Source organism: Pogona vitticeps, chromosome 6 (genome assembly GCF_051106095.1).
Source record: "Pogona vitticeps strain Pit_001003342236 chromosome 6, PviZW2.1, whole genome shotgun sequence".
NCBI lineage: Eukaryota > Metazoa > Chordata > Lepidosauria > Squamata > Agamidae > Pogona > Pogona vitticeps.
The window spans coordinates 117,918,082-117,942,677 of NC_135788.1; the positions used below are offsets into that span (position 1 = coordinate 117,918,082).

General features: G+C 44.9%; 1 gene segment (V, D, J or C); it reads left to right on the forward strand.

Moving 5' to 3' along the window:
• The window catches only part of LOC110071218 (Ig gamma chain C region-like), a 107,057-nt gene extending 88,326 nt beyond the window's left edge, over window positions 1-18,731 (forward strand). Inside the window, 4 exon segments of the C gene segment in view lie at window positions 13,516-13,827; window positions 15,372-15,710; window positions 16,979-17,296; window positions 18,272-18,731. Of these exon segments, the coding sequence occupies window positions 13,683-13,827; window positions 15,372-15,710; window positions 16,979-17,296; window positions 18,272-18,609 (1,140 nt within the window).
• Window positions 18,732-24,596: the final 5,865 nt, after the last annotated feature.

Below are 24,596 nucleotides of genomic sequence, written 5' to 3' on the forward strand. Positions count from 1 at the left end.
AACAAACTTCTGCAGTGTGTAATGTGTGTTAAAAGATACATGTGCACATTCATTCAAGTAAAGAACAAAACTGTACACATTATACCAAAGGATTCTGGGTCAGCTTTAGAGATTTCAGGGGAATGTTTGGTTGCTAAATGCTTCAGGATACACCCATTTGATAGATTCTATTCTGTCAATCACAGTGCCATTCACATTTAGGGAATATTCATACATTCACAAGAGTTAGAAGGGGGCCACCTGTAATCCTGACACCACAACAACATGCAGACACAAAGACTAAGTTAGAGGACCCAGACTTGTAAACAGAGAGAAAAGTTGTAGGTCTTGTCCGGGTGGACTCAAAAACAGACATCCTTACCATTGCTTGCTTACTCCACTTTTTAAAGGGTCCCCTATATCTGTGTTCAAACTTTGAAAAAATATATATAGGGAATGCAAAATAAACTCAGCATAAGAGGTGAAGGGCAAAAGAAAAGAACAAGACAAATTTGGTTTCATGTTACAAAGCTGGTGGATAGAGAGCAACCTGGTGATGTGAGACCAAGATTTCAGAATCTAGCTTAATTGTGGGGCTCCTTCAGCATTCCAGATATTTGGAATTTCAACTCCCGAGGCCCCAAACATCATAGGTATTAGGGTTGCCAGGTCTCCAGGCAATGTTTTCAATGTCTCCAGGAACTGTTTTGCTTCTCTCGGCCATAAGAAATTGACATACAGTATTTCTGGGAAAGCAACAGAGGATGAGGATATATTCTTATTCTTGCACAAGATGGCTTTAACTGGATGGACAGCTCCATGAGTTGGGTATCTGGCTGTGGAGCCAGATGTTGGGAGTTTGATTTTTTATTTTATTTATTTATTTTTGGACTTATATACCGCCCCATAGTGCTACAAGCACTCTCCGGGCGGTTTACAATTTCATTATACAGGCTACACATTGCCCCCCCACAGCAAGCTGGGTACTCATTTTACCGACCTCGGAAGGATGGAAGGCTGGGTCAACCTTGAGCCGGCTACCTGGGATTTGAACCCCAGGTCATGAGCACAGTTTTAGCTGCAGTACAGCGTTTTAACCACTGCGCCACTGGGCTTCCCAGAAGAACCAGCCTGGGTAGCCTCGGGTGAGCTGCTCAGTCCCAGGGCACCCACAGAAGAAGGGAATGGGAAAACCACTTAAAAACCCTAAAAAGGCCTACCATAAGTCAAAACTGACTTGATGACACATTATTATTATATTAAGATGGTTTTAAAGCCCAACAATCCATCTCTGTCCAATCTCAGCAGCTGCCAAAGGCACAGTCTCAAGAAGAATGCACACACTGACTTTTTCCAGAATCCCCTTCCTTGGGCTTATCATGCCATTTGTAGAAGACAGAGACCGGAGGACCAGCACTATGACTCAGGAAGCTTCTTGTTGTCCAAGTCTCTGCAGCAGCAATACAAAGCAGGGGGAGGGGGACTCCACAATCCTTCCCTGCCCCACCAAAGCAACATCACAAAGTCGGTTACTGTGACATCACACAACCCAATCTGATCTCAGATTTTGGCCTTGAAATCTTAGGGAAATGATACTGTGAACCTGTTGTGATTATGTTCTATCAAGTCACTTCCAGCTTATGGCAACCCCATGAACTGATGGCCTCCAAAAGTTCCTAACATTATCAAATTTTGACCTACACACCCTACACTGGCCAATGTTAAGGTATTAAGGGGGTTGTAACCCAAAACACTTGGATGTCCAGACATTCCATATCCCTGCTTTAACTATCAGGTGGCATTGCGCTACCACTGTTCTGTGGGTTTAATCCTGGTTTAGCGAAAGAATGATTTTTCTGAAATCAATGGGAGCTTAATTAGTCTAGAGAAACAAAGTCCTACTGACTTCAGTGAGGTGACAGGAAGGATAAATTAAGCCCACATCCAACCCCATGTGTCTTCTTGTGGAGACAGAGGTTGGGCGTTCAATTCCCCACTGTGCCTCTCTGACTGGAGCTGGACTCAATGATCCATAAGGTCTCTTCCGGCTCTGCAATTCCAAGATTATCCTTCCTCAAAATATCTACCTCAACACAGAGGTTTCATGTGATATCACTCTGTTCGGCCTAGTCTCTCCTTTGCTTCCCACTGTCTCCCATTGTACTGCAATAGTGCTCACATTGGGTTCAACTAGAACAGGGGTGGGTCAGTCTTGGCTGAAGGCAAACAAAATGGTAGGTGGCACCAAAGCCAGAGGTAATAGTAGATGGAGCCAGACCAGTCCAAGCCATTCTGGTGATGTCTCTCCTTGTTCATTCTGAACGGTCCAAAGCATGCAGGATATCAGACCAAACAGCCCAGGGAGAAGCCTGACCCTGCACACTTTTGACTGACCAGAATGAAGAAGATGGACTTTGGCTTCAGAAAGCAGAAGGGAATCAAGACATATGGCTGCCTTCGGCTGTAAGGAGCTATATACATGGAAATCACAGACATAGATGAGTCCTGGAATGGAGAAGAAGTAAATCCATAGCATGGCACTTGGCTTCCTGCCTCAGGTGGTGAAAGAGCTTTGGCCATCCCTCAACAAAAGTCTATCCATGTTGGGGATGTTGCCTCAGCTGGCTTCAAGGCAGGGCCACATCTGCGTGCTGAGAGACATTAAAATGCCTCTGTGTAGTCATGGTAACGTATATACCGGACCTTAGTGAAAACAGCACAAAAGATGAAACTTTTTGAATCTAGGATCTTTTTGCTAGTCTCATCTGGAGAATAGATCCACTGAATTGCTAAATGACAACACAGATGTAAATCCCATTGATTCAGTGGGTCTACTCTCTTTCAGATTAGTAATAGAGATACTGGCCAAAGTTTCTGAGAACATGAACTTGAGGAAATTGTTTTCTTCAATTAAATGCGCTTATATGAAATAAAAACAGTAAAACCTTTATACCACTAGAAACAATATTGAAATAGTTAATTAATTAAGAGAGGCTAATCTGGCGGCCTCCAAACTTGGATTGGGTTTGTTTGAAGGACCTCAGTAGGCCATTTATATCTTATATATCGTTGTGTGTGCCTTTTAGGGCAGAAAGGTGTTCTGCCAATTGAATTATTATTGTATTCTTGAAGGCTTTCACAGGCGGGATCCGATGGTTGTTGTAGGTTTTTTGGGCTGTTTTGCCGTGTTCTGGAGGTTTTTCTTCCTAACGTTTCCCCAGTTCTAACTCCTGTCCTCTGAAGATGTCGGCCACAGAGACTGGTGAAATGTTAGGAAGAAAAACGTCCAGAACACGGCCAAACAGCCCAAAAAACCTACAACCACCATGAATTATTATTATCATTAAATTTATTCAGATTAGAATAGATTGGGTTGAATTGAGTTAGGAAGTAAGTGAATAAGAAAGCAAACTAGGGAAAACGCTTTTTGCTGTCCAGATTAACCGCAACAAACAGTGGTGTGTATTTCAGTAACCCCTTTTTGCATATGAGTAAACATGGCCACATCAACAACAAACAACAGAGGCGAAAAAGCAGAAGTTGTGTGCAGGCGAATGTTTCATATGACCACCTTTAGATCCCAATTATAACCCCCTCCAAAAGTCACTCAACCATGAGAGCCTTTTTTGGGGGGGAGGTCAGTTTTGGGGAGTTTTTTTGGACCAGTCCGTCCCAAGAACGTCATGACTGCCTTTTTTTCCCCCCTTTCTTGGTCTAGGGTTTGAGAACATCAAGGGATAACTTCTCTGAAGCCCCCATGAGAGCAACGAGGACGTCCAGAGAGAAGCAACTTGCGGGTTTTCAGGGTTCGCCTGATTGCTTCTGTCGACTCCAGCCTTTCATTTGGTGAGTCAGAAAGGATGAAAGTGAGAGTCACTGTGTGTGTGTGTGTGTCTTTGTGTGCATGCATGTGTGCATTATTTTCTAGATCCTAGGAAAATAGAAGCATAGATGAGATGGAATTGTTCTTTTCCTAGGTGAAGTGAGTAGCCTAGATGGGGGGGGCAGTGTTTTCCATTAATATTATTATTTTCTGTCCTGTGTTGGATGAAAGTTAAATAACAGAACCATTTGTGTTCAGGTTTTTCCTATTGATAGCCAAAGCTCCCAACTGATGGTGAGCTACAGGGTTTTCTTGGGCCGATCCCCTAACTTAGCACCTTTGCTTATGAGCAACTAAGTGGAATTCCTCCACAGATCGGACTTTCCTCTTGACCCTATGGAAGGTCAAAATGGGAGCAGGCCCAAAGCTGGCCAGGATCTATCCCATCCTCTTCTTCGAAGGCCAACACTCAGCTGAATTAATCAAGGAGATTGTGTGACTGCTAATCTCCTTGATGTACTTCATTACATTGTGATGACTCCAGCAATTTCCAGATTGCAAGCTGTAGGTTGCCACATTGAAATAAGGGAGTTCCCCTATGCACAAGGGGGTAGCAAATGCCTCCTTGTGGCATGAAAAGACATCCATGCACAGAATGTGCTGTTGTGTGCAAGGAAAAAATGAAGAGGGTTCTACATGTAGAATGTAGCTGTTCTACAGGAATGGAGCTACAAATGTAGAGGCTCCTGTCTGAGCACAAGTTAACCATCACTTTGGATAGCTTCTTGCAGATGATAAGAAGAATCGCTTGATTCTAGCAAGCCCAGAGCTTGGAATACAGTTTCCATGCTCACACAGCCATACTAACAGGGAGATTCCGCTAGTATAGCTGTGCTAGCAGGGTCCAAAAGCAAACTTCTAGGGGAGCATCCTCAGTTTCAAGCTTGAGCTACCTGACTTCCTGTCCTCCAATTAGGTGATTCCTTCTCCCCTCCCAAAGAAAGCTTTTATCAGTTAAAATAGCTAGTGGAAAGCAATGATGCTCATGTGGAACACCTGGAGCTGATGGTGAACTGGAAGACTTCTGGTCTCCAGGAAAGATGCAGAATTCAACCAAATGCAGTCGAGACTGACATAAGCCTGGAAGGGCACAAGTAAGCTATTCTAAAGCCTACCCCAAACATAAGGTTCAGTGCTAGGATTCCAGATTGCACCCTGGGAGAAAAATCACCAACCTCTCAGGCTGATGTTCACCAAGAAAAGTATCTCCCTCCGAGCTGAGCAGAAGATGAAGGATGCTGGCAAGCCAAAGCTGCTCAGCTTGCTTCAAGGCTGCTGTTCATCAGGTTTATTCCCACCCCAACCTCTTTGCTTAGCCTTTTAGAGATATTAGGGAGCAAGCAAAGGGGTATCTGGGTGTCTTCCTCAGAGCTAGGAAAAGATACGTCCCTTGTAATACAATTCCCCGATTTCCCCCAGCCAGCGTGGCTGGGTGGTCACACTTGTGGCTTAAGCTAGAAGATTCTTGGACAGGCTCCAAAGAAGCTGACTCAGGTGGGACTCCAGAAGCTCACCTGGGAAACCCCTGAACTTCCCAGGTGAGTAACAGGTGTGAAGAAGTTGGCTGTGAGAGCCAGGGGAGATATGGACCAGCCAGCTCCTAGCTTGAGAGGATCCTATCCACCTAGCAAGTATATTAGGCTTGAAGAAGGAAGCTGGAAGAGAGTGAGGAGGTTATAGCGAAGGCTGATGCTTGGACAGAGAAGCTCCTACTGCTTGAGTAGACCAGCATGCTTCCAGGTAACCAGTGGGGAGCTAGGGGGAAAGGGCTCATCCGAACCAGATCGTGAATCTGGAATGCCATGAATCTGTTGAAGCAGAGGCAGATTTCCAGAGAGCTAGCCAGGAGGAGCAAGCGGACTGCTTATCTCTCCAGCTCCCCTCTAACTCTATCTAGTGACCATACTTCCAAAGGCATTGGAAGTAGGTCAGGGGAGAGAGGGTTTGGGCCACAGAAGCAGGAAGCACATATAAGCAATGGGGGTCAGCAAGGGGTGGGAGAGGGGTGAGGGCCTTCTCCAGGGACAGCCACGAAGCAAGGGTTGGAACAAATTCTGTGCAGGAATTCAGGAGCTGTCCGTTCTAACTTCTAAGGGATAGGATGGCTAAACGGGGCTGGTCAAGTGAGGTCTCATTGCCTGACAGCTTAGTAGGACCAGATAGGTGGCATAAAAATACAATAAACAAACAAACAATAAACAAAACACACTGCTGTTTCCATGAAAACTGGAAGAGAAATGCTGGGAGCGAAGCACAGGGTTCTCTCTTCATCATAGGGAAGCTAGCCAGTGCAGAACTGGGGAAAGCAACTTTTTAGGGGCTGCCAGCATCTCCCAGGCAGTACGATTGGTGGTCATGAGCTGTTGGGTCCTGTAGGCTTTTAGAAAGTAACTTTTCCAACAGCTGAGTAGCAGAACATAGAACGTTGGCCCGTTAGTGTCTTGCTGACACTGAACTGACCACAGCAGCGGCTTCAGGCCCTGGGCTTCCTTCCCACCCCTACGTGGAGATGCCACGGCTTGAACCCCAGACCTTGTAGCTCTGCCCGGGAGCGTCCCTACTCAGGAAATGAAGAATGGAGATTGAGACAGGGAGAGGTTCTGCCCATGCTTAGAAAAACAACTTCTTTTCTTCAGCTGTTGTTCCCCAATATCTCCCCCCCACCAGCATGCTACAGTCAAAATTTTTAAACAAGGAACTTGCCAGGGATTTAGTGAGAGTGCTTGCATTTTTCCACTGGAAAAGATGGAAGCCAGTTCTCCTAGGTTCAGCCGCTAGCCTTCCTTGATTAGAGAGTTGGGCGGGTTATCTGAACATTTCAGCTTTTCTCCCTAGCTGTGGGAAGGTTCCTAAGTCACAAAAAGCAACGCTGAGTCATGTCTGCAGCTTCGGAGAGGAGATGGGTCCAGAAAATCAGAGAAGAGGGGAGATTAAGAGCCAGCAGCCTTGGCTGCTATGCTAGAAAGCAAGACTGAGGCAATGGGGGAGAGTCTAGGTGGAGAAATCATTGGTTTAGCTCCTTCGGTCCCCAGATGTTCTTGGATTAAAACGCCCAGAAGCCTTTATCCCCAGCTGTGCTGGCCAGGATTTTTGGGAGTTGTAGACCAAGAATGTCTAGGGACTCAGGGTTGGGGACCTCTAAGTAAAGGGGTGCCAGCTTTACAAGGTATGCATGGGGTAGCAAGTAAGTTGGAAAGTAAGTAGGCAGACTGACACGGATTTGTGCATGGGTGCATAGGATCCGTAGCTTCAACCAGAATTATGCTCTGCGGTGGAGTAATGTGGTTACCATGGGTTAAAGCAACTAAATATCTGCCCCAGTTGGATACCAGCATGGTCAGGGAGGTTGAGAATGGGAGGTTCAGCAACATCTGGAGGATCACAGCAGTAAATCCCCCTTGGGTTACTGCAATAGTTCTCAGGCTTTTGCTGTCCAGATGTTTGCACCCTTCATTCCCAGTAGCTCTGGCCAGCGATCCTTCTGACCGCCTTTTCTGGTATTTGAAGTCCAAAATATCTGGAGGTCTGCAGGCTGAGGACCACCAGATTAAAGCAACCTCAGTGTCTGGAGAGCCAGCCTAGGTTGCAGTGAAGAGAGCTAGCATGTCCCAGCACAGGTTTCTGGTTGCCCATCCTTCTTAGCTGGAAGCTAAGCTGTGAGGCTATGCCTGGTGGCTGAGAACCCGGGAGCTGAGCGCTAGGCTGGCTCAGGTGTGCTGACCCATTCTTGGTAGACAAGGAAGGGTTTCGTGGCTTAGTTTTAAGTAGCAGCTTTCTGCAATGAGCAGAACTCACGAGGTCTCCCACCTTTCAAAATGAAGAGAACTCATACAAAGAGAAGCTACAAAGGGAAGAGGAGAGAGCTGCAGTTTAGAAATAGTAATAATGGGTTCAAACTACAGGGAAGCCAAGTTTAAGCTGAATATCAGGAAAAACTTCCTAACTGTTAGAGCAGTATGACAATGGAACCCATGATCTCAGGAGGTGGTCAACACTCCGACACTGGAGGCCTTCAAAAATTGGGCAGCCCTCTGTCAATTCTATTTGGATTCGGATTCCTGCATTGAATAAGGGGTTGGATCCGGTGACTTTAAAGACCCCTTCCAACTCAATTAATCTTGATTCAATTATTCTATGAATTCTTAAACTCCTGCTCTCTAAAGGTGGTCTTAGCAGGAAAGTCGCCAGTTGAACGTGAATGAGAGCTCTATACAGGGGCTAAGAGGCTGAGTTTGGCCACGGGAGGCCACCACCGTGATGAGAAGTGCATGGCACGACAAAGAGGTTAGAACAGAAGAGTTTCCAAGAGGGCAAGAATCCGGAGCAGCTTTCCGTAACCCAGTGTCCTCCGCAGGTGTTGAGCTAAAACTCCCACATCTTCCCATGGCAATGCCATGGAGATGATGGGGGGGGGGGGGTTGCAGTCCAGCAGATCAGTAGAGTGCGGGAGCAGAAGGCTGGTCTGGAAGGCTGGAGGAGATGGCTGCAGGACTTGGTTGTCTAGCTGGTTGCAGAAACTGGGAGAGAAGAAAGAAAAGCAGAGGGCAGCTTCCAAGGGAAATACAGTAGAAGCTAGGTCAGTTCAGAACCAGATGGAAGTATGTGCCGGTGATGGTCCTGGCAGCCAGAATTCTTGGCCTGAGCACCAGTAAACTGCAGCAACCAGACCGTCTCAGTTCTAGCACCAGATCTTTTTTTAAAGGCATGAAGAAGCCAAGAGCATAAAAAATGGAGCTGGAAAGACAGGGCAGGAATTGGTGGTGGCCAGGACTCCTGATTTCTCTCCAAAGTTACCCACAGCTTAGCAAATGAGAGAGTAAGCCGGTGGGGGCTGTTTATGAGCTTTGAAAAGCACTCTGACCTGCAGTAGCCACCAGATAAACCTTTTTTGCTATGTGGAACTAAGCATGGCTCACAGCAGAAAATCAAGTTGCAGTTCAAAGCAGCAGGTTCAAAGGGGGAATGGCCGACTCTAGTTTTAGCCAGATTTTAGCAGAAGGTAGGTCATGTATTACACGAAGGAAGGGACTCCTTTTTGTAATGGAAAAGAGACCACAGCAGGCAAGGCCGGCCAGATGGTGGTGTCGATGAAAGATGAGAAGTTTCGATGCATTAATTGCAAGCGGCAGAGTAGCTGCTTTCTTTTACCCTGACAAGGCTTTGGTGCCATTCATGGATATCCAACAGGCAGGAAACCAAGAGGTAAAGATCTCCACCCCAATTTATTTTTGTACTAGGGAAAGCCACACCTGTTGAACTTTTTTCCAGAGCGGTGTTTCACACCTCAAAAAGAGGAATGAATATGGGTGAAGGAGAGCCTTTTTTTAATCAGTTTGAGGGGGGCAGCAGACAAATTAGATTGTAAAAATATAATAAGGGGGAAAGCTTCCCTTAACAAGAGATCCAGAAAGAATACGGGAAAGTCCTAATGCCAGTGGGGAATTATATGTTTTGTATTTGTAAAAATGCTAGCAGAACAAAGATGGCGGGGGGGGAGAGCTTAGGGTTAGGTGGACTCACATCAAGAGTTTGGAAAGTGACTCTTTGGATGGTGATTTCTGGAATTCCCCAACACCATAAATGGAGGCGCCTCTGGAAAATAAGCAAATTTCCAAAACTCAGGTCACCACTGAGAATACTTGTATGTTTAAGAATAAGAAGGAAGCCCCGTGAGAATTTATTTAAGCCACATTTCAACCCGGCGTGCCATTTTTAGGGCCAGGGGCTCTTGGAATGTGTGTGTGGAAAGGCGTAAAAGATGAGGTGCCTTCGGAGGTACTGTATTGCCGATAAATTCAGAGGGGCCGGGGGAATACCTTGGCTTGCCTTTTTGCCATTAACGTCAGTACAATCTGCAGAAAACCACTAGATCAGTGGAGACTGATCAGCAGAGACTAGAACACATTTCTTACACATTTAATGATGCGGAGCTGTTTTTAAAAAGGCGTGACTCCTACAAGCAGCTGAAACAAATGTCGCCGCCAGCAGCTTGTGGGTTTTTCAAGATGCACCCAGATGATGGGTCTGGGACCAAAGAGGAAAGCTTTCATTCCTTTTTAAGCAGAGCTGAGCCCCCCCAAAAAACCTTCTGGTTACACAATAAAGCTGAGTCCAGTGAGTGTGTGAGACCACCCAGGGGCAAGCCGGGTGTGAAAGGGTTCAAAACAGCTCCTCAGACGTGCAGGAGACTGAAAGAAGCACGGGTCAGGGAGGCAGAGAAAAGTCGCCAACTTTATTTGTTTATACGCCCCTGTGTTTTTAGCAGCCAGTTTTGTTGCCTGGCCTCTGTGTAGGAAGATAGCGCTCACAACCAACCTCAAAAGATGGCCACAGGAGAAAAAAAGATGTGACTTGCTGAAGGTACAGAAGCCCTGTCTTTCTTTTTGAGCTGTCAAGAGTACGGGAGCCCTGTCTTCCTTTTTATGTGGCTACTGTACATTTACAGGCCGAGGCCAAGAGGCCATCCCGAAACCAGCAAAATCAGGGAGCTGGACATTTGTCTTCAGTGTGGAAGGGATGGTCACTCTTGAATAATTGGCCTCCTCAGCCACACTAGATGCTGTTCCAAGTCCTCTATTCAAATCCTGTTACCATAGTCTTTTGGGACTGAAGGATGCCTAAATCTAATCTACATCTACAGTGCAAATCATTAATACTGGTTGTTTTTTTATCTGATCAAAATACTATGGAAGACGCAGAAGTAGATACAGAAAAGTTGGTCTGGTTATCTTGTGGCTAGCTATCTGGAGATGCTGGGCTAGAATTTAGAGCAGGAAAGAAAATGTACACCCTTCGAATTGTTCTTGAATGGCCACTTCTTCCATTCTTGACCACTGGCCATAAGGACTAGGGCTGAGGTTTTCCAGTCCACCAGCATCTAGACCAGTGATTCCCAAACGTGGGTAGCCCAGGTGTTCTTGCACGGCAGCTCCTGGTAAACCCTGGCCAGTACATTTGAATTTAACTTAACTAGTGTTGCCAACAACTCCCTGTTCCTTTCGTGGCTGCATTCCTCTGCTTTTAACTATTCAGTAACAGATAGGAAGATATAAGCTGAAACTGTGCCTGCCAGCTATGGAGAAAACTCACCGGTTGAACCTCTGCCTTATCACACATGCCCACCTAGAAAGATGGTCCTGTTACTTTATACCTGACCAAAGCTAACAGCTATAGAACAGGAGTGGGCCATGTTTAGCTGTCCAGATATTTTCAACAACAGCTCTCGTCATCCTTCACAATTGGCAGTGTTGGTTGGGGTTGACGGAGCCTGTACTTTAACCAGATGTGAAAGGTCACAGGTTGATCTTCCCTGCTGTGGAAGAGCAGAGATGACATTAATGCTGCAGGAGATGTATGGGAAATGTGGGGTTTTTTGCTCTTTTCTTCTTCATTCGTATCAAAGTGTTGCTCAACTTACGGATGCATGTGAAATATAGGTAAAACTAAAAACAGATTAAAAGGTGAAGATGGTAAGACTATTTTTGACCAGACTACTTTAGTAGGGCTCTCTCAGCCATTTCCTAAGTCTTCTGTACATGTAGTGGGGTATAAATTGCATGCACACAAGTACTGCCTTGATTGAATTCCTCCACAGTCCCAGAACATTTGTCCTGTATCCAAATAGCCCCATTTTACTTGATTATTTTTTTAATCTTCCTTTTTTGCTCCAAGGCCTGTTAAGTGTTAAGGGTCCAGCTAGAATCTTGTCGTGGTGGTGTGTTTTGCTGATGATGCTGGGGGGGGCGGGTTTCTCTTCTCAAAAATGATGCGTGGGAGGCTCCCAGGTTTGTATCCACTAAAAAGAAAAGGCCAATCCAAGAGATGGCAGCTAAAGGCTCAAAAATCTCCGGTAACTCATAACTGGGGAATAACTTCTCGAGTTTAAAGTTGGAAATGGAAGACATTAAAGCTGGTGGTATAAATTAATTTCATTTTTATTGCTTGCCCCAAAAGGGTGGAGTTGAAAGGTTTTTCTCCCTGAGGTTTTCTACCTCTCTCTTCCCCTCCCACCACCACCCTCCGGTTTTATTTTTTATTTTAAGAACCACTCTTTGCTTGACCGTTCATGAGCTTTCTGTCAAACCTGAACACAGATCAGTTCGTAAACAGGATACCGGATGCCTGCAGGTACAGATGGAAATGAAATAAGAGGAAGTGAGAACTGAAAGAGCTAAAAATGGTCAGAAAGTTTTGCCAGATGCTCTGGGTGGGCAGAAAAGGGTGTCTGAGCCAAAGAGCTTTGGTTAAGAAGGCCAAAATTGATCTCAGGACCTGTACTTTAAAACCTAAGGTCTTTGACTCAATGTTGAAAAGTTACTCTGTTTTTTGACCTATAATTGCCAGTTCTTACAGCTATCATGGTCCTTGGCCATGCAGATGGTGGTGATTCTGAGAATTATAAACTCAGGAAAAGTAACCTCTCCACACTGTACTTTGACCGAAATCAGGGTTTGGTTTCTTGGCTGGCCAGAAATGCCATTGCTATATTTTCTCGTTTTTCCTAATCTTGCCCTTTTGACATATTGAATGTACGAATGAAACATTTTTCTCACACTGTCCCTCTAAACATTATCATAAGAGCCAAACCAAAGGGTTGAAAGCACAAGGCACAAGGCTGAAAGCACTGAAAGCACAAGGCACAAGGCTGAAATTTTGACCACGGGTCAAAAATTCTATTTTCAAAATTCAGGGCCGTGGATTTCTGGATTGAATCTATCCTTCTTGTGTTTAATTTCATCCTTCATCACTGCCTTCAACTCTCCCCTATGGAATCTCTATTTGGCTTTGGGAGACAATGTGTGTTTGACTGAAACTGTGATTCTGTGCATAATTACTATTTCACGATGAATAGGAGTTCTGAAGGATCGCCACAGTACAATAATGTAAAGCGGTGTTAATTGAATGCCAGTGCCACTTCATAGCTACTTTGGCCACAGGGAAGGTAACAATGCAAGGAAGGGTAAGAAGCATATTTAACAATATAGACTTAGGATTTAATTGAAGTTGAGTGTCAAGAGAAATCTGTCATTCCATCTGATAAAAATATACAGCTGATTTCTTCATTCATTAAATCAATCTAACTTTCAGGGAGCCACCAGTGGTGGTTAAACACAGTTGAGCATCTCCTGCACATGGTCCGGTATCGGAAGCTGCTCAGCTTTTATGAAACTCAAGTTCCTCAAAATAACCTTTGAAAGAGTCCAGCAAGGCCTGACGGAACCTCAGAAGTTAAGAGGCAGAGCATCAAATACGCTTTGCTAGGCAACTCCTTGACTCAGAATGAAGAAAGAGTAGGATAAACGATGCAAGACTCTTAACTCCAGGTTGACTTGGTGGAAGGCTCTAGACAAAATTTGAACCACAGATAAAAGTGAAGATGTTAGTGAATCCTGAGGTGAGGGAAGCAGTTCACGATAGACAATGACGTCCGCTTGAACTGCAATAAGAGTCTATGAGTGAGGGAAGATAACCATGTTATAAGATGCCTTGGTCATCATCACACTTCATTCTAGATAGGGTTTGGCATCTTTCAGCTAACCTTCGAGAACCAAGGACGAACTCTGGGACACAGGTCTATCTCCTGTGTCCCAGAGCTGTAGGAACATATTTGGAGAACCTATCCTCATGGTGTCTCTTTCTGTCCTCCCTTTCAGCGACCCCCACTGCCCCTACTGTGTTCCCGTTGTGTCCCTGTCATCAGGATCTATCCACCGTCTCTGAGGTGACCATTGGATGTTTGGTCACGGGCTACTTTCCCGAACCGGTGACAGTACAATGGAATTCAGGAGCCATCTCCACCGGCATCCGGACCTTCCCAGCCATGATGCTCTCTTCCAGTGGGCACTACACCCTCAGCAGCCAGCTCACCATTCCCATCTCTCGCTGGGAGTCGGGGAACTTCCAGTGCAATGTGGATCATACAGCGACCAGATCAAAAATCAACAAACAGGTTGAACGTGGATCATGTATGTGAATCATGGACCATAATTTACCCACTTTCTTTCTTTCTTTCTTTCTTTCTTTCTTTCTTTCTTTCTTTCTTTCTTTCTTTCTTTCTTTCTTTCTTTCTTTCTTTCTTTCTTTCTTTCTGTCTGTCTGTCTGTCTGTCTGTCTGTCTTTCTGTCTTTCTTTCTTTCTTTCGTTCGTTCGTTCGTTCGTTCGTTTGTACGTTCGTTCGTTCATTCGTACGTTCTTTTTTCGTTCATTCGTTCGCACATTCATTTGTACATTGATTCATTCGTACGTTCATTTGTTCTTTCTTTCTCTTACACAACCTATCAATCTGGCAGAAAGGGAAGAAAGCTCAGATATATGGGTGGGAAACCACAAGTCGTTGTAAAAAAAAATCAGGGACATTTTTCGAGCACCAGCAGCACATAAAATGACCACAGCCCACCCAGCCGAATAAAACGCCAGTCACTTTCTAACATACAATGTAACCATAAAATGAAATCATTTATAGATATATATTGGATTGCAGAACCCAGAATCCACAAATAAGCCACTGCTTATTCTGTCCGGGTGTTTGGAGGGTCTCAGTCCAAAGAAATAGCTCTCCACACATAATTTTCGCAAGAAAAGGAGAAAAGGTCTCAGTCCGTGGTTCTCAGCTTTGGAAGCCCAGATGTTCTTGGACTGAAACGCCTAGAAGCCTTCACCTCTAGCTGTACTGTCCAGGATTTCTGGGAGTTGTAGTCCAGGAACATCTGGGAGTCCAAGGTTGGGAGCCATTGGTCTAAGAGATCAAGTCAAAGGACAGATGGGAGTTGTCACAACTGGTCTCAGAAGCAGAGCCCATAATGCCATGACACCCAGCCCTTCACTATTTCCAGAATGAAGCTGTATTTTAAGGAGATCCATTTCATCCATTTCCCCCGTCATTTTGTTTGTAGTGAAGGCTACCGGGATTGCCTTCTGCACAAATCCGATATTGCATTCTCTAGCTTACGTCATCCTGATTTTATTCTCCATAACATTCAGTGTGGTGATATAATCCAGGCAATGACCAGAGACCTAGGTGTTCCTTACAACACCTCCCAGTATCCCCCAGCTAGCTTGGCTGTTGTCTGGAGGATTCTGGGAGTTGTAGTCCCCCCCCCAAAAAAATAAAACACTTCCATGCCGTGCTTCCTCTATATCAGGAGGAGAGAAATCTACCTTCTTTACTCCCATCTATTTTTACATCGCAGTTTTGCCCAAGGGAGTCATGGAGTGGAGAATAGTGACCCTGGTTTCAGAGGACCGCAGTGCATCTGCTTTGGGATTTACAGGAGCTCTCCATGGTGCTGAATTTACTGTGGAGATAGGAACCAGCACCTGCACGGTTCGGACTAAAACCTAGAACAGATTCACTGCCTCCATGACCTCAGTCACCAGCTCCCACAGAGGTAACACTGAAAAATCAGTGGAAGCCAGGTGCTCTGGGGATGGGGAGAGTTATCACCTGACAGCTGTATTGCCGAAAGCTGAACATTCGTAATAACTCGCCATTTATCTCCGATCCATCCAGCCTGCAAGACAACCAGAACCACACCAGTAGCCCCTGTGGTCAGCCTGCTCCACTCTTCCTGTAATTCCCAGTCCTCTGATGCCCTCATTCAAATGGTCTGCCTTGTCAAAGGCTTCAGTCCCAAAGAGGTGACAGTAGAGTGGCTTACCGGTGACCAGACGGGGCTGCTGTCCTCATACACAGAGGAACCCAGGAAAGACGAAAATGGGCACACCTTCAGTACCATCAGCACAGCCAACATCAGCCAATCAGATTGGCAAGATGGGGCTGCAGTTACCTGCCAGGTAACCCACCCGGCAACCAGCACCAAGGTGAAGAGCACTGCCAAGAAATGTGAAGGTAATAGAACTGTGGTCTCACTTGGACATTTATTGGGTGGGTCAAAGTTGGCGTGGGTGGGAAACAGAAGGCAAGAGGGTAGAAGGCCAATTGGGGGGGGGGCAAAAGCTTTCCTAACCCTCCTACCAAAGGCACTCTTGGGTGTGATTCTCTCCACTGGAGCAAGAAAAATTAACTCAGCTAGAGGTAGGGTTCTTTTCATTGAATCAAAGCCTTGTAGATCTGGAAGGGACTCTAAAGGGTCATCAAGTCCAGTTCCTGCCCCTGGCCAGGAAGAACCCCCCACCTCTAAAGCAGGGAATGACTATGGGCTGTCCATCCACCTTTAACAACCACTAACTCTGTAGCGTCCACCATCTTCCAAGGAAATACACTCCCCTGTTCAACAATTATCACCATCACAAAGTCCTATTTGGAATCTTCTTCTTTCAAATTTGAATGCCTTTGGTCTTATCCTACCAACCTGTAGAATGCACACTTGTCCTGTCTTCCAAGTAACGGTCATTCGGGTGATGGCGTCCAGTCTTTTTGTCCCCAAGCTACAGCGTTAGGGCCCTAAACCCCCTCTAGGCGGTGTCTTCTCACACCAGCAGGCCAAAAGTTTGCAATAGTTTTATTCATTTCATAGAATCATAGACTAATGGAGCCAGAAGGGGGCCTATGAGGCCATCAAGTCTAACACCTTGTTCGATGCAGGAATCCAAATCAAAGCAGATCCGAGACAGGGTGGTCTAATTTTCTCTTGAATGCCTCGCGCCTTGGAGCCGTCCTCTCCTTCTGAGGTAACTGGTTCCATTGCCATACTGCTCAAACAGTTGAGAAGTTTTTTTCCCTGATATTCAACCTAAATCTGGCATCCTATTGCTTGAGACCGTCCTTACATGTCCTGCGCTCGGGAATAATCAAGAACAGATCCTGCCCCTCCTCTGTAGAACTACCTCTCAAGTATTTGAAAAGTGCCATCCTATCCCTCCTCGGCCTTCTTTTCTCAAGGCGAAGCATGCCGAGTTCTTTCCGTCTTTCCTCCTAGGGCTTAGTTTCCCGTTGCCCTCCTCTGAACTTGCTACAGATTGTTGGCATCCTTCTTCAAATGGACACAGTACTCTAGATGAGCCCTATCCAGCGCTGAATAGAGGGGGACTAGCGCTTTCATTGACTCCCATTAACTACCACAGGGGAGGCACATTTATTACACCTGCAATACACTCCTTTGTTTAAAAAGAAAATATGTGGAGGGGCGGGCTTAACCTGGGTGCTTCCGTTCTTAGGATCCTCCTCAGATATTAGAGTCTTCATCCGGCGCCCGGACCCCAACGACGTCTTTCTGGAGAGACGTCCGAAGCTCACCTGTGTGATTAACAACCTGCAGAGCGATCATGGACTGGTAGTCAGCTGGTCTCGGGAAAAGAGTGGCCAACTGGTTGTTGAACCCATCGAAGTGAAAGATGAGGTGAACGGCACCCTCACCGCTTTTAGCAAGTTGATCCTCTTTGATCAAGAATGGCTGTCAGGAGAGACCTTTACTTGCACCGTGAAACATCCAGACCTGCTTCTCCCGAAGACCGCCAGGATTAGCAAGAAACAAGGTACGTGAGACCCAAAGGATGAGTTTAAAAAATCATGGCTTCGAGGTTGTCTCATTGGCCAGGATACAATTGAGCCAAATGTGACAGTAGTTTCAGGGGGGACAGGAACCCTATTGAAGACTCATGTAGGGAAAGAGGAGGACCCAATAATAGGTGGATTGGCCCCATAAAGGAGCTACAGCTTTGAGTTTACACAACCTGGGCAGAGCTGTTAATGGTAGGATATTCTGGAGTTCACTCATTCACCCTCAGTTGCAGGCGAGTTGACGGCACTTAACCACAACAGAGTCATTTAGGTCTAGGAAAAGGGGCTGCGTGAATGTATTAAATCTCAGTTTGTGTTCTTACTGACTCATCATCAGCAGAAAAATCATGCCAGCTGGGCAATTTTGGACGTTATAGTCCACAAAAGTAACTTTGTTGAGCCCCCAGGCTTCTTAGGAGACCTCCTGGAATCCCTCGGCCTTTATATTCACCCCGTCCTGCACAGGAAGGCTTCTGTGTTCACTGAAGATCAAAATTGCAAGGAAACCTTTACAGTGGGGTTCTGTATTCAAGTCTCGGGCAGGGTTCTGGTGTTTCCCCAGTGGTCTCCCAACCAGGCACAACGCCAATCTGCCCAGCTCAGCTTCTGAAACTAGACACCATCAATGATGTGCCCCAAGTATGGGAGGAACAGCTCATTGGCCACTCGCAGCCTCCTCTCAGGAAGACCTATGGCTCTTCTCTTGATGAAAGAGAGAGTCTTCCTAGCCTCCCTTCTGGATCCCTCTTCCCTACATGGTTTCCACCAGGGATGTTGGACCCAGTCAGGGTCTTTGGTACCAAAGTCTTGAGGTCAAAGGCTGAGTCCCTATTAAAAATAAGGTTTTATTCCCCAGAGTCCCCATCCCTGGTTTCCATGATCTCCGCCTAAACTTAATAACCATTTCCTTCCTCTCTTTCTGTCACACTCTGTGTCTCTGCACACCACAGAGGCAGCCACTGCTCCCAAATTGTATCTTTATCGTCCCCACCATGAAGAGCTTATCTCTAACGGCAGACACGTCTCCGTCACCGCCATGGTCAAAGGGTTCAAGCCCAACGAAATCAGCCTGAGCTGGCTCAAGGGCAACGAACCCCTTCCCGAAGACAACTTCGTCACCTCCCCGGTCCTCCGCGACGGCGACGGCACCTACGTTCTTTTCAGCAAACTCAAAGTGCTCAAGTCCGAATGGAACCGAGGCGACTCCTTCTCTTGCATGGTGGTCCACGAAGGCCTGCGGATGAAATTCATCCAGAAAAACATCGAGAAGTCCCAGGGTAAAAAATGAAAAACGCCTTCATCTAGCGTTACGTCGTCTTCTGCCCTAGTCTGGAATTTGGCCGAGTGTTGTTAAAGCAAACCTTTTGTAAATAGTTTCCACTTATGCAGAATAAAAAAAAAATGAATGTCCTATGGCTGAAACAGACATGTTCATTACTGTGGTCTCTTCCAGTACGATTCAGGACTGGTGTGATGTGGATGGGTGGGTTCTGTGGCGCAGAATTAATCTTAAAAAAATCCCCAAATAAATAAAATACCATGGTTTACGTTTGCTAGCAGAGGGGTTCCTTTAACATTCTCTTAACTGTATTTCGTCTTCTCAGCCAAGATCCTGAAGACTTCTCGGTTGGGTTTCTCTTTGGCCACCTAGTTTGGTCAGCCAGAGCTGAGATTGGGTGACTTTTTATCCCTCAAGCTGTTCAATAAGCTTCATGGCTAAGTGGTAATTAGATCCCAATTCGCACATACCGTACCTCTTCCTGGCCTACATTCAATCATCTTCCACTGCCTCGCAATGCTTGCCCTACCTATTTCTATCATGCTCTCAAGATGTACTGTTTTTATCATAAGATTAGGAATTCAAGGCAAAAGAGACTGTTCTAATACCAACTAAATATATTTTACAAAGGAGTTTACTTTCAAATCCCTCCCAAATTCAGGTTCTATTCCAGCCCCCAAACCTTCTTATTCCTAGCCCAAACTCACCACTTTCTCGCCCTCAGACAATTTCCCCCAGCCCTCAATGCCACATAGAATCTTCATTCCTAATGACGCCCATCAATTTTCTGCATCATTGTATACCATGTTCATGACACACCTTGAAACTCGGTGTGTTTTTTATGCCAAAACTAGGTCCAAAGGTCCATCTCAGTGCGCCTTACCTGTAATGAAGCCATGATGTTTTGAGGAAGAGACAGAACATAGGGAGGTATTAAGAGTTTCATCTTGGTCATACAACAGGTTATGATGGTCAGGGGGATTCTCGTACTTCTGGTCCAAAAAAGTAACTTTTCCAAGCTCTTGCAAGTGTACTTGTATACAGAACCATTGAGAGGGGGAAATGCATTCATACAGAGTTATAATCTTTGCCTACGAGCCTACCACTGCCACATTGTTGAAAACTAGATGCTGGAATAGAAGGAATCCTAAGCTTGTAGTATCTTAAGGTATCCCACAAAGGTCTGTGAGTGTTGCAATGAAAACAGACACAGAGAGTGGAATTACAGGAAACATAGGGCTAGAGTTTCAAGGAACACTCTCACAATCAAAGAACACATACTCATCTCCATGTTGTTGTTGTTTAGTCATTAAGTCATGTCCGACTCTTCGTGACCCCATGGATCAGAGCACGCCAGGCCCTCCTGTCTTCCCCTGCTTCCTGGAGTTGGGTCAAATTCATGTTGGTAGCTTCGATGACACTGTCCAACCATCTTGTCCTCTGTCATCCCCTTCTCCTCTTGCCCTCACACTTTCCCAACATCAGGGTCTTTTCCAAGGAGTATTCCCATCTCCATATGCGTACCTTAAGCCAGGATCTTTGATAACAATTGTGTGCTAAGTCAATTCCAAATTATGGTGACCCTTTCCAGGGCTTTCTAAATGGACAATATTCAGAAGTGATTGACCACTTCCATCTTCTGCAGACAGTCAGGAACTATGTAGCTTGCCCAGAGCCACACAGGCTGGCTTCTTTCCTGGGAGGAACAATGGGAAATCAAACCCTCAACCTCTGGCTTTTCTTCCAGATGCCTAAACCACTGAGCTGTCCAGGTCTAATCCTGGGACATAGAAACTTTCCACAGCCAAGACAAAATGAGTTGGATGTTCACTTGAGCTTCATCTCTTATTTTGGAAACCTGTCATCAACACATGATCTAGCGCTGCTTCCAGATCCACGCAACTGTCATAAACCATGTTTCACGCTGGTTTGAAACCTGTTCGGAACACTGCTTCTCTTCCAATGACAATATGAATGGCGTGGAGAGTTTGTGACTCAGAAGGAGTTCAGGGTAGACATGCCCGAGCATGTATGGAGGCACAAAATGGCTCAGCCATAAGTGGTATCAACATGGCCCCTCACTGATGTGCAAAGCGAGAAGCATTCTAGGCTCATTTGGCCAAAATCCTGTTGTGAAACACCACCTCCGTAACAGTGTAGTTACGCGATTTACCAGCTGTCGGTTGTGCGCCCAGTCAGACCGATTGTGCACCCGTTCACACAGCTAAAAGTATGGCAGGCCTCAGCATATGTGTTTGGTGTTAGCCGACAGAAATCTGGTTCTCAATGGTTTTTAACATTTCCGTCAAAATTGATGCCCAGGAATGCTAGCGTTTGTGATCTTTCTAGGGAAAATAATACAAGACAGTATTAGGAAAAAACTATTTGGTGCTAATAAAAACATGGGCACAAGACCAAAAAAAAAATGATTATATATAAATGTAGAACCACAAGTGGATCAGCATGTACTTAACTTGTATTCATTGATCCCTTCAGTATTGTATATTCATTGTTACTAACTTAAATACGTACTGCCTTTTAATTTTTTAAGCCACCTTTTTAAGGAGAAAAGCAAGTGAAAAAATATTTTAAATAAATAAATGAACAAATAAATAAATAGTCATGCCGCCTTCCTGTGGAAAGGCAGCATCATCTATTATTTGGAAGAGTTCCTTAGAAGCTGCCCACAGAAGAGACAAAGGTTAGGTTATTAAAATATCAGAGCTTGGAAAGCTACTTTTTTAAAAGGAATCATTATCATTACTCATTACAGTTTTTTAAAAAAACTTGTCACGGTTACTTGTAGTTGTTAGTACTAACTCATTATATCACTCATTACATTACTTTTTGGGTCCTCTTTCTGAAGGGAGGGAGCCCGTTTAAATTAAAAAGAGAATAGTCCAAGATTCAGGAGAAATGCCGGCAAACGGATCCCTCAAAAAATACAAAATTCTCTCCCCCAAAAAAGTAGCAGGTCAAAGCAACCATTAAAATTATGTGGGAGGAAATAGCAGGCCACCTGTTGCTTTCAAAATAAATGCCATGATGCCTTCTTTACCTCAAGGAATATTTTACTGGGAATATTATTCCTTGTAAATTTTGATGACAGTTTTTTGACTGTCTACACACGGACATATCGCCTCTTCTTTCCACACGTGTCTCATCCTTCAGCTGATCCTTCATTACCCCTGCCCCACCAGTGACAAACAGTCATTTCAATTTATTAGTTATAGTTACTTAAGATGATTGTTCATCCAGATTCCAATCTCCACTCAGCCATGAAGCTTATTGTATGACTCGCCGTAGTTACCCCCTTATAAAACAGACCCATTAGAACTAAGTTGAGACATATTTTTTCCCATAGTCTCCTCAGATTTCTTCTGGATTGTTCCATCTGTCCTTCCGCTGTGCCTATGTATAGTCTTAAGGAGAGTTTACTATGAGGGGAAAGTAGTCAAGAATTGGTTTTAGTTCTTTGGAACGTCTTGCTAGAGGATCATGATGCCCAATGGCCGCAAGAAAAGAGCATGGCATGTTAGTTGTGTAGAGACTATTTGAAAGAGTTTGCGCCTCATGTTCGTCATATCAGAAATCAACCCAGAAAGGGAGGGCATGGCCAGTTCTGACCCACAAGTGACACCAGAGTTCTCTCCATGCGACAGTGTCTAGAACCCATGTGGTGTGAAAAGATTCAATCCCCGGAGATGGTACCCAAAACCATCTTTACGAAAGGGAGATAATCATCTGTATGGGATCCAGGCAAAGTTGCAGATGTGTCCTTTGTTCACACTCATGCTGCCCTTAAGGTTTGACAAGGTACAATCAAAGAGAGCAAAAGTGAAGACAATAATGATAAAATAATAAATAGGGGAAAATAAGTAAAAATAATAATATGGAACCTATGATGAAGCAACTCTTGAAAGAAAGAAGCATGTGGAAGATTATCTGGCCCTTCCATAGAATTAAAGCTAAGAAGAGGTCAAACAGAAACAGAAGGAATCCATTGCACTCACTATGTTTCCTGTAGAAAGCAATGGGATTTCAAAAGTTGTATGCATGTTCATTGAATCGTAGAATAATGGGGTTGGAAGAAGCCTATAAAGCCTTAGTTTAATTCAGATAGGTTCCACCATTATGGAGAACAAGTGGATGAAGAAGTAGTTAGAGAGACCTACTTATGGGTCAATCACCAGATGGGGTCTAGGGAAGTTTTCTGTTTATGGGACCTGGAAGTAACATTTCTTTATCCTCCTCAGTGACAATTATGTCCATGGACATGGATGAAAGCCACGAAGGAGACGAAATAGAAAGTCTCTGGACCACCCTCTTGATTTTCTTCATTCTGTTCCTCCTCAGCGTGTGCTACAGTGCCTCAGTGACGATGTTCAAGGTGAGTAGAAATAGGGAGGTCTTAAGATCCATTTCCATTTTGGCCATGGGAGAGAAGGGGTGAGCAAAAAAAAAATACTTCAGTGATAGAATAAGGACAGAAACATGGTAAATGTGGAACAGTTTATAATATCAGCTGCCCTGCTATGGAGGACAGAAGGGCCTCATGGAAGAAGACAACTTTAATGACAACATATGCATTAATAAAAATAGAAAATAACTAAGAGGAGCAAAACCCTTACTTGCACTGTCTAGACTGATGTGTTATGGGGACAGGGTTTGGTCTAAAAGTGATATTCAAGAAATTTCCAGCATGGATTCAAAGCCTAGAGGCAAGAAGACTCAAAGGTTTGTTCCCTGGTTATACAGTACATTTGAATCTCTTTTCCCACACAGAATAAACTTTCTCAAAAGATTTTCCCCTGTTAGCCTCGAAGTTCCTTCTGTCAAAAGTTCTTATTCACCTCAGGATTTCAAACATAGAAGTTTCTTATTCCATGCCAACATAGGTGAGGTATGACTGACCTATGAGTAAACTGAACGATAAAAGCTCGGGTAAATAAGCTATTTTGAAAATGGATGGGGACAAATTGTTTGGTTTGAGGGCAAAAAAAGAAAGAAAATGTCACTGATCTGGTTATGCTGCCCATATTCAAAAGCTACCCAAGTTTCATCAGAGTGAGGCAAAGGAGCCTATGTGTGAAATCTTGTTCATGGATGGATGGATGGATGGATGGATGGATGGATGGATGGATGGATGGATGGATGGATGGATGGATGGATGGATGGATGGATGGATGGATGGATGGATGGATGGATGGATGGAGAAAGAAGGGTGAGAAGAGATGGGAAAATGTACACTGTTAATCCATGTAGGGCAGAAGGAAGGATTTCAGGATTTTGTAACACTTCTGCTGTATGTCCACCAACTCTTCACCTTGATCCCTCCAACAGGTGAAATGGCTTTTCTCCATGGTGGTACAGCTGAAAAAGCAGCCTTCGGGCCCTGAATACAAGAATGTACTCCATCACGCAATGTAAGAACATGTTCCTGCCCGTCTTTATCAGAGGTTGAAGGAGGAAGTCACAGCTCAGCTCTACATCTTCCGTGGTGGATACTCCACCATCTTATCTCAGCTTTTTGTCCCATTCCATGAAAAGAGGGGAGGCATTTTTTACCCAAGGACCTTTTAAGAAAGGAAGCAAATGTGCTTGAACTATGGATCAGGATCTGTCACTAGGTGACATCTGTTTACATGGTGCCTTCAAGAATGAAAACTCTTTGGTCTTTAAATGGAAATGGTTTCTACCCACCTTTAGACTCTGGAACTCCCTCCCACTGGAGGCCAAGCTGGCCCCATCTTTGCTCTCGTTCCGCAAGCAGGCCAAGACTGTTCTCTTCCGGCAAGCTTTCCCTCAGTGACCGGGGCTGCCTGAGTGGAATTTTTAAATGGATTGTTATACCTTATTTCTATGAATGTGGTTTTTTTTTATGTTGCTTTTGTTTACCGTTTTGTGTGTGTGTGGCATTTATTCAATCCTTTTCAGCATTTGTATTCTCACAGTTGTTAGCCTGAATATTGTCTTTTAATGATGTAAGCCGCCTT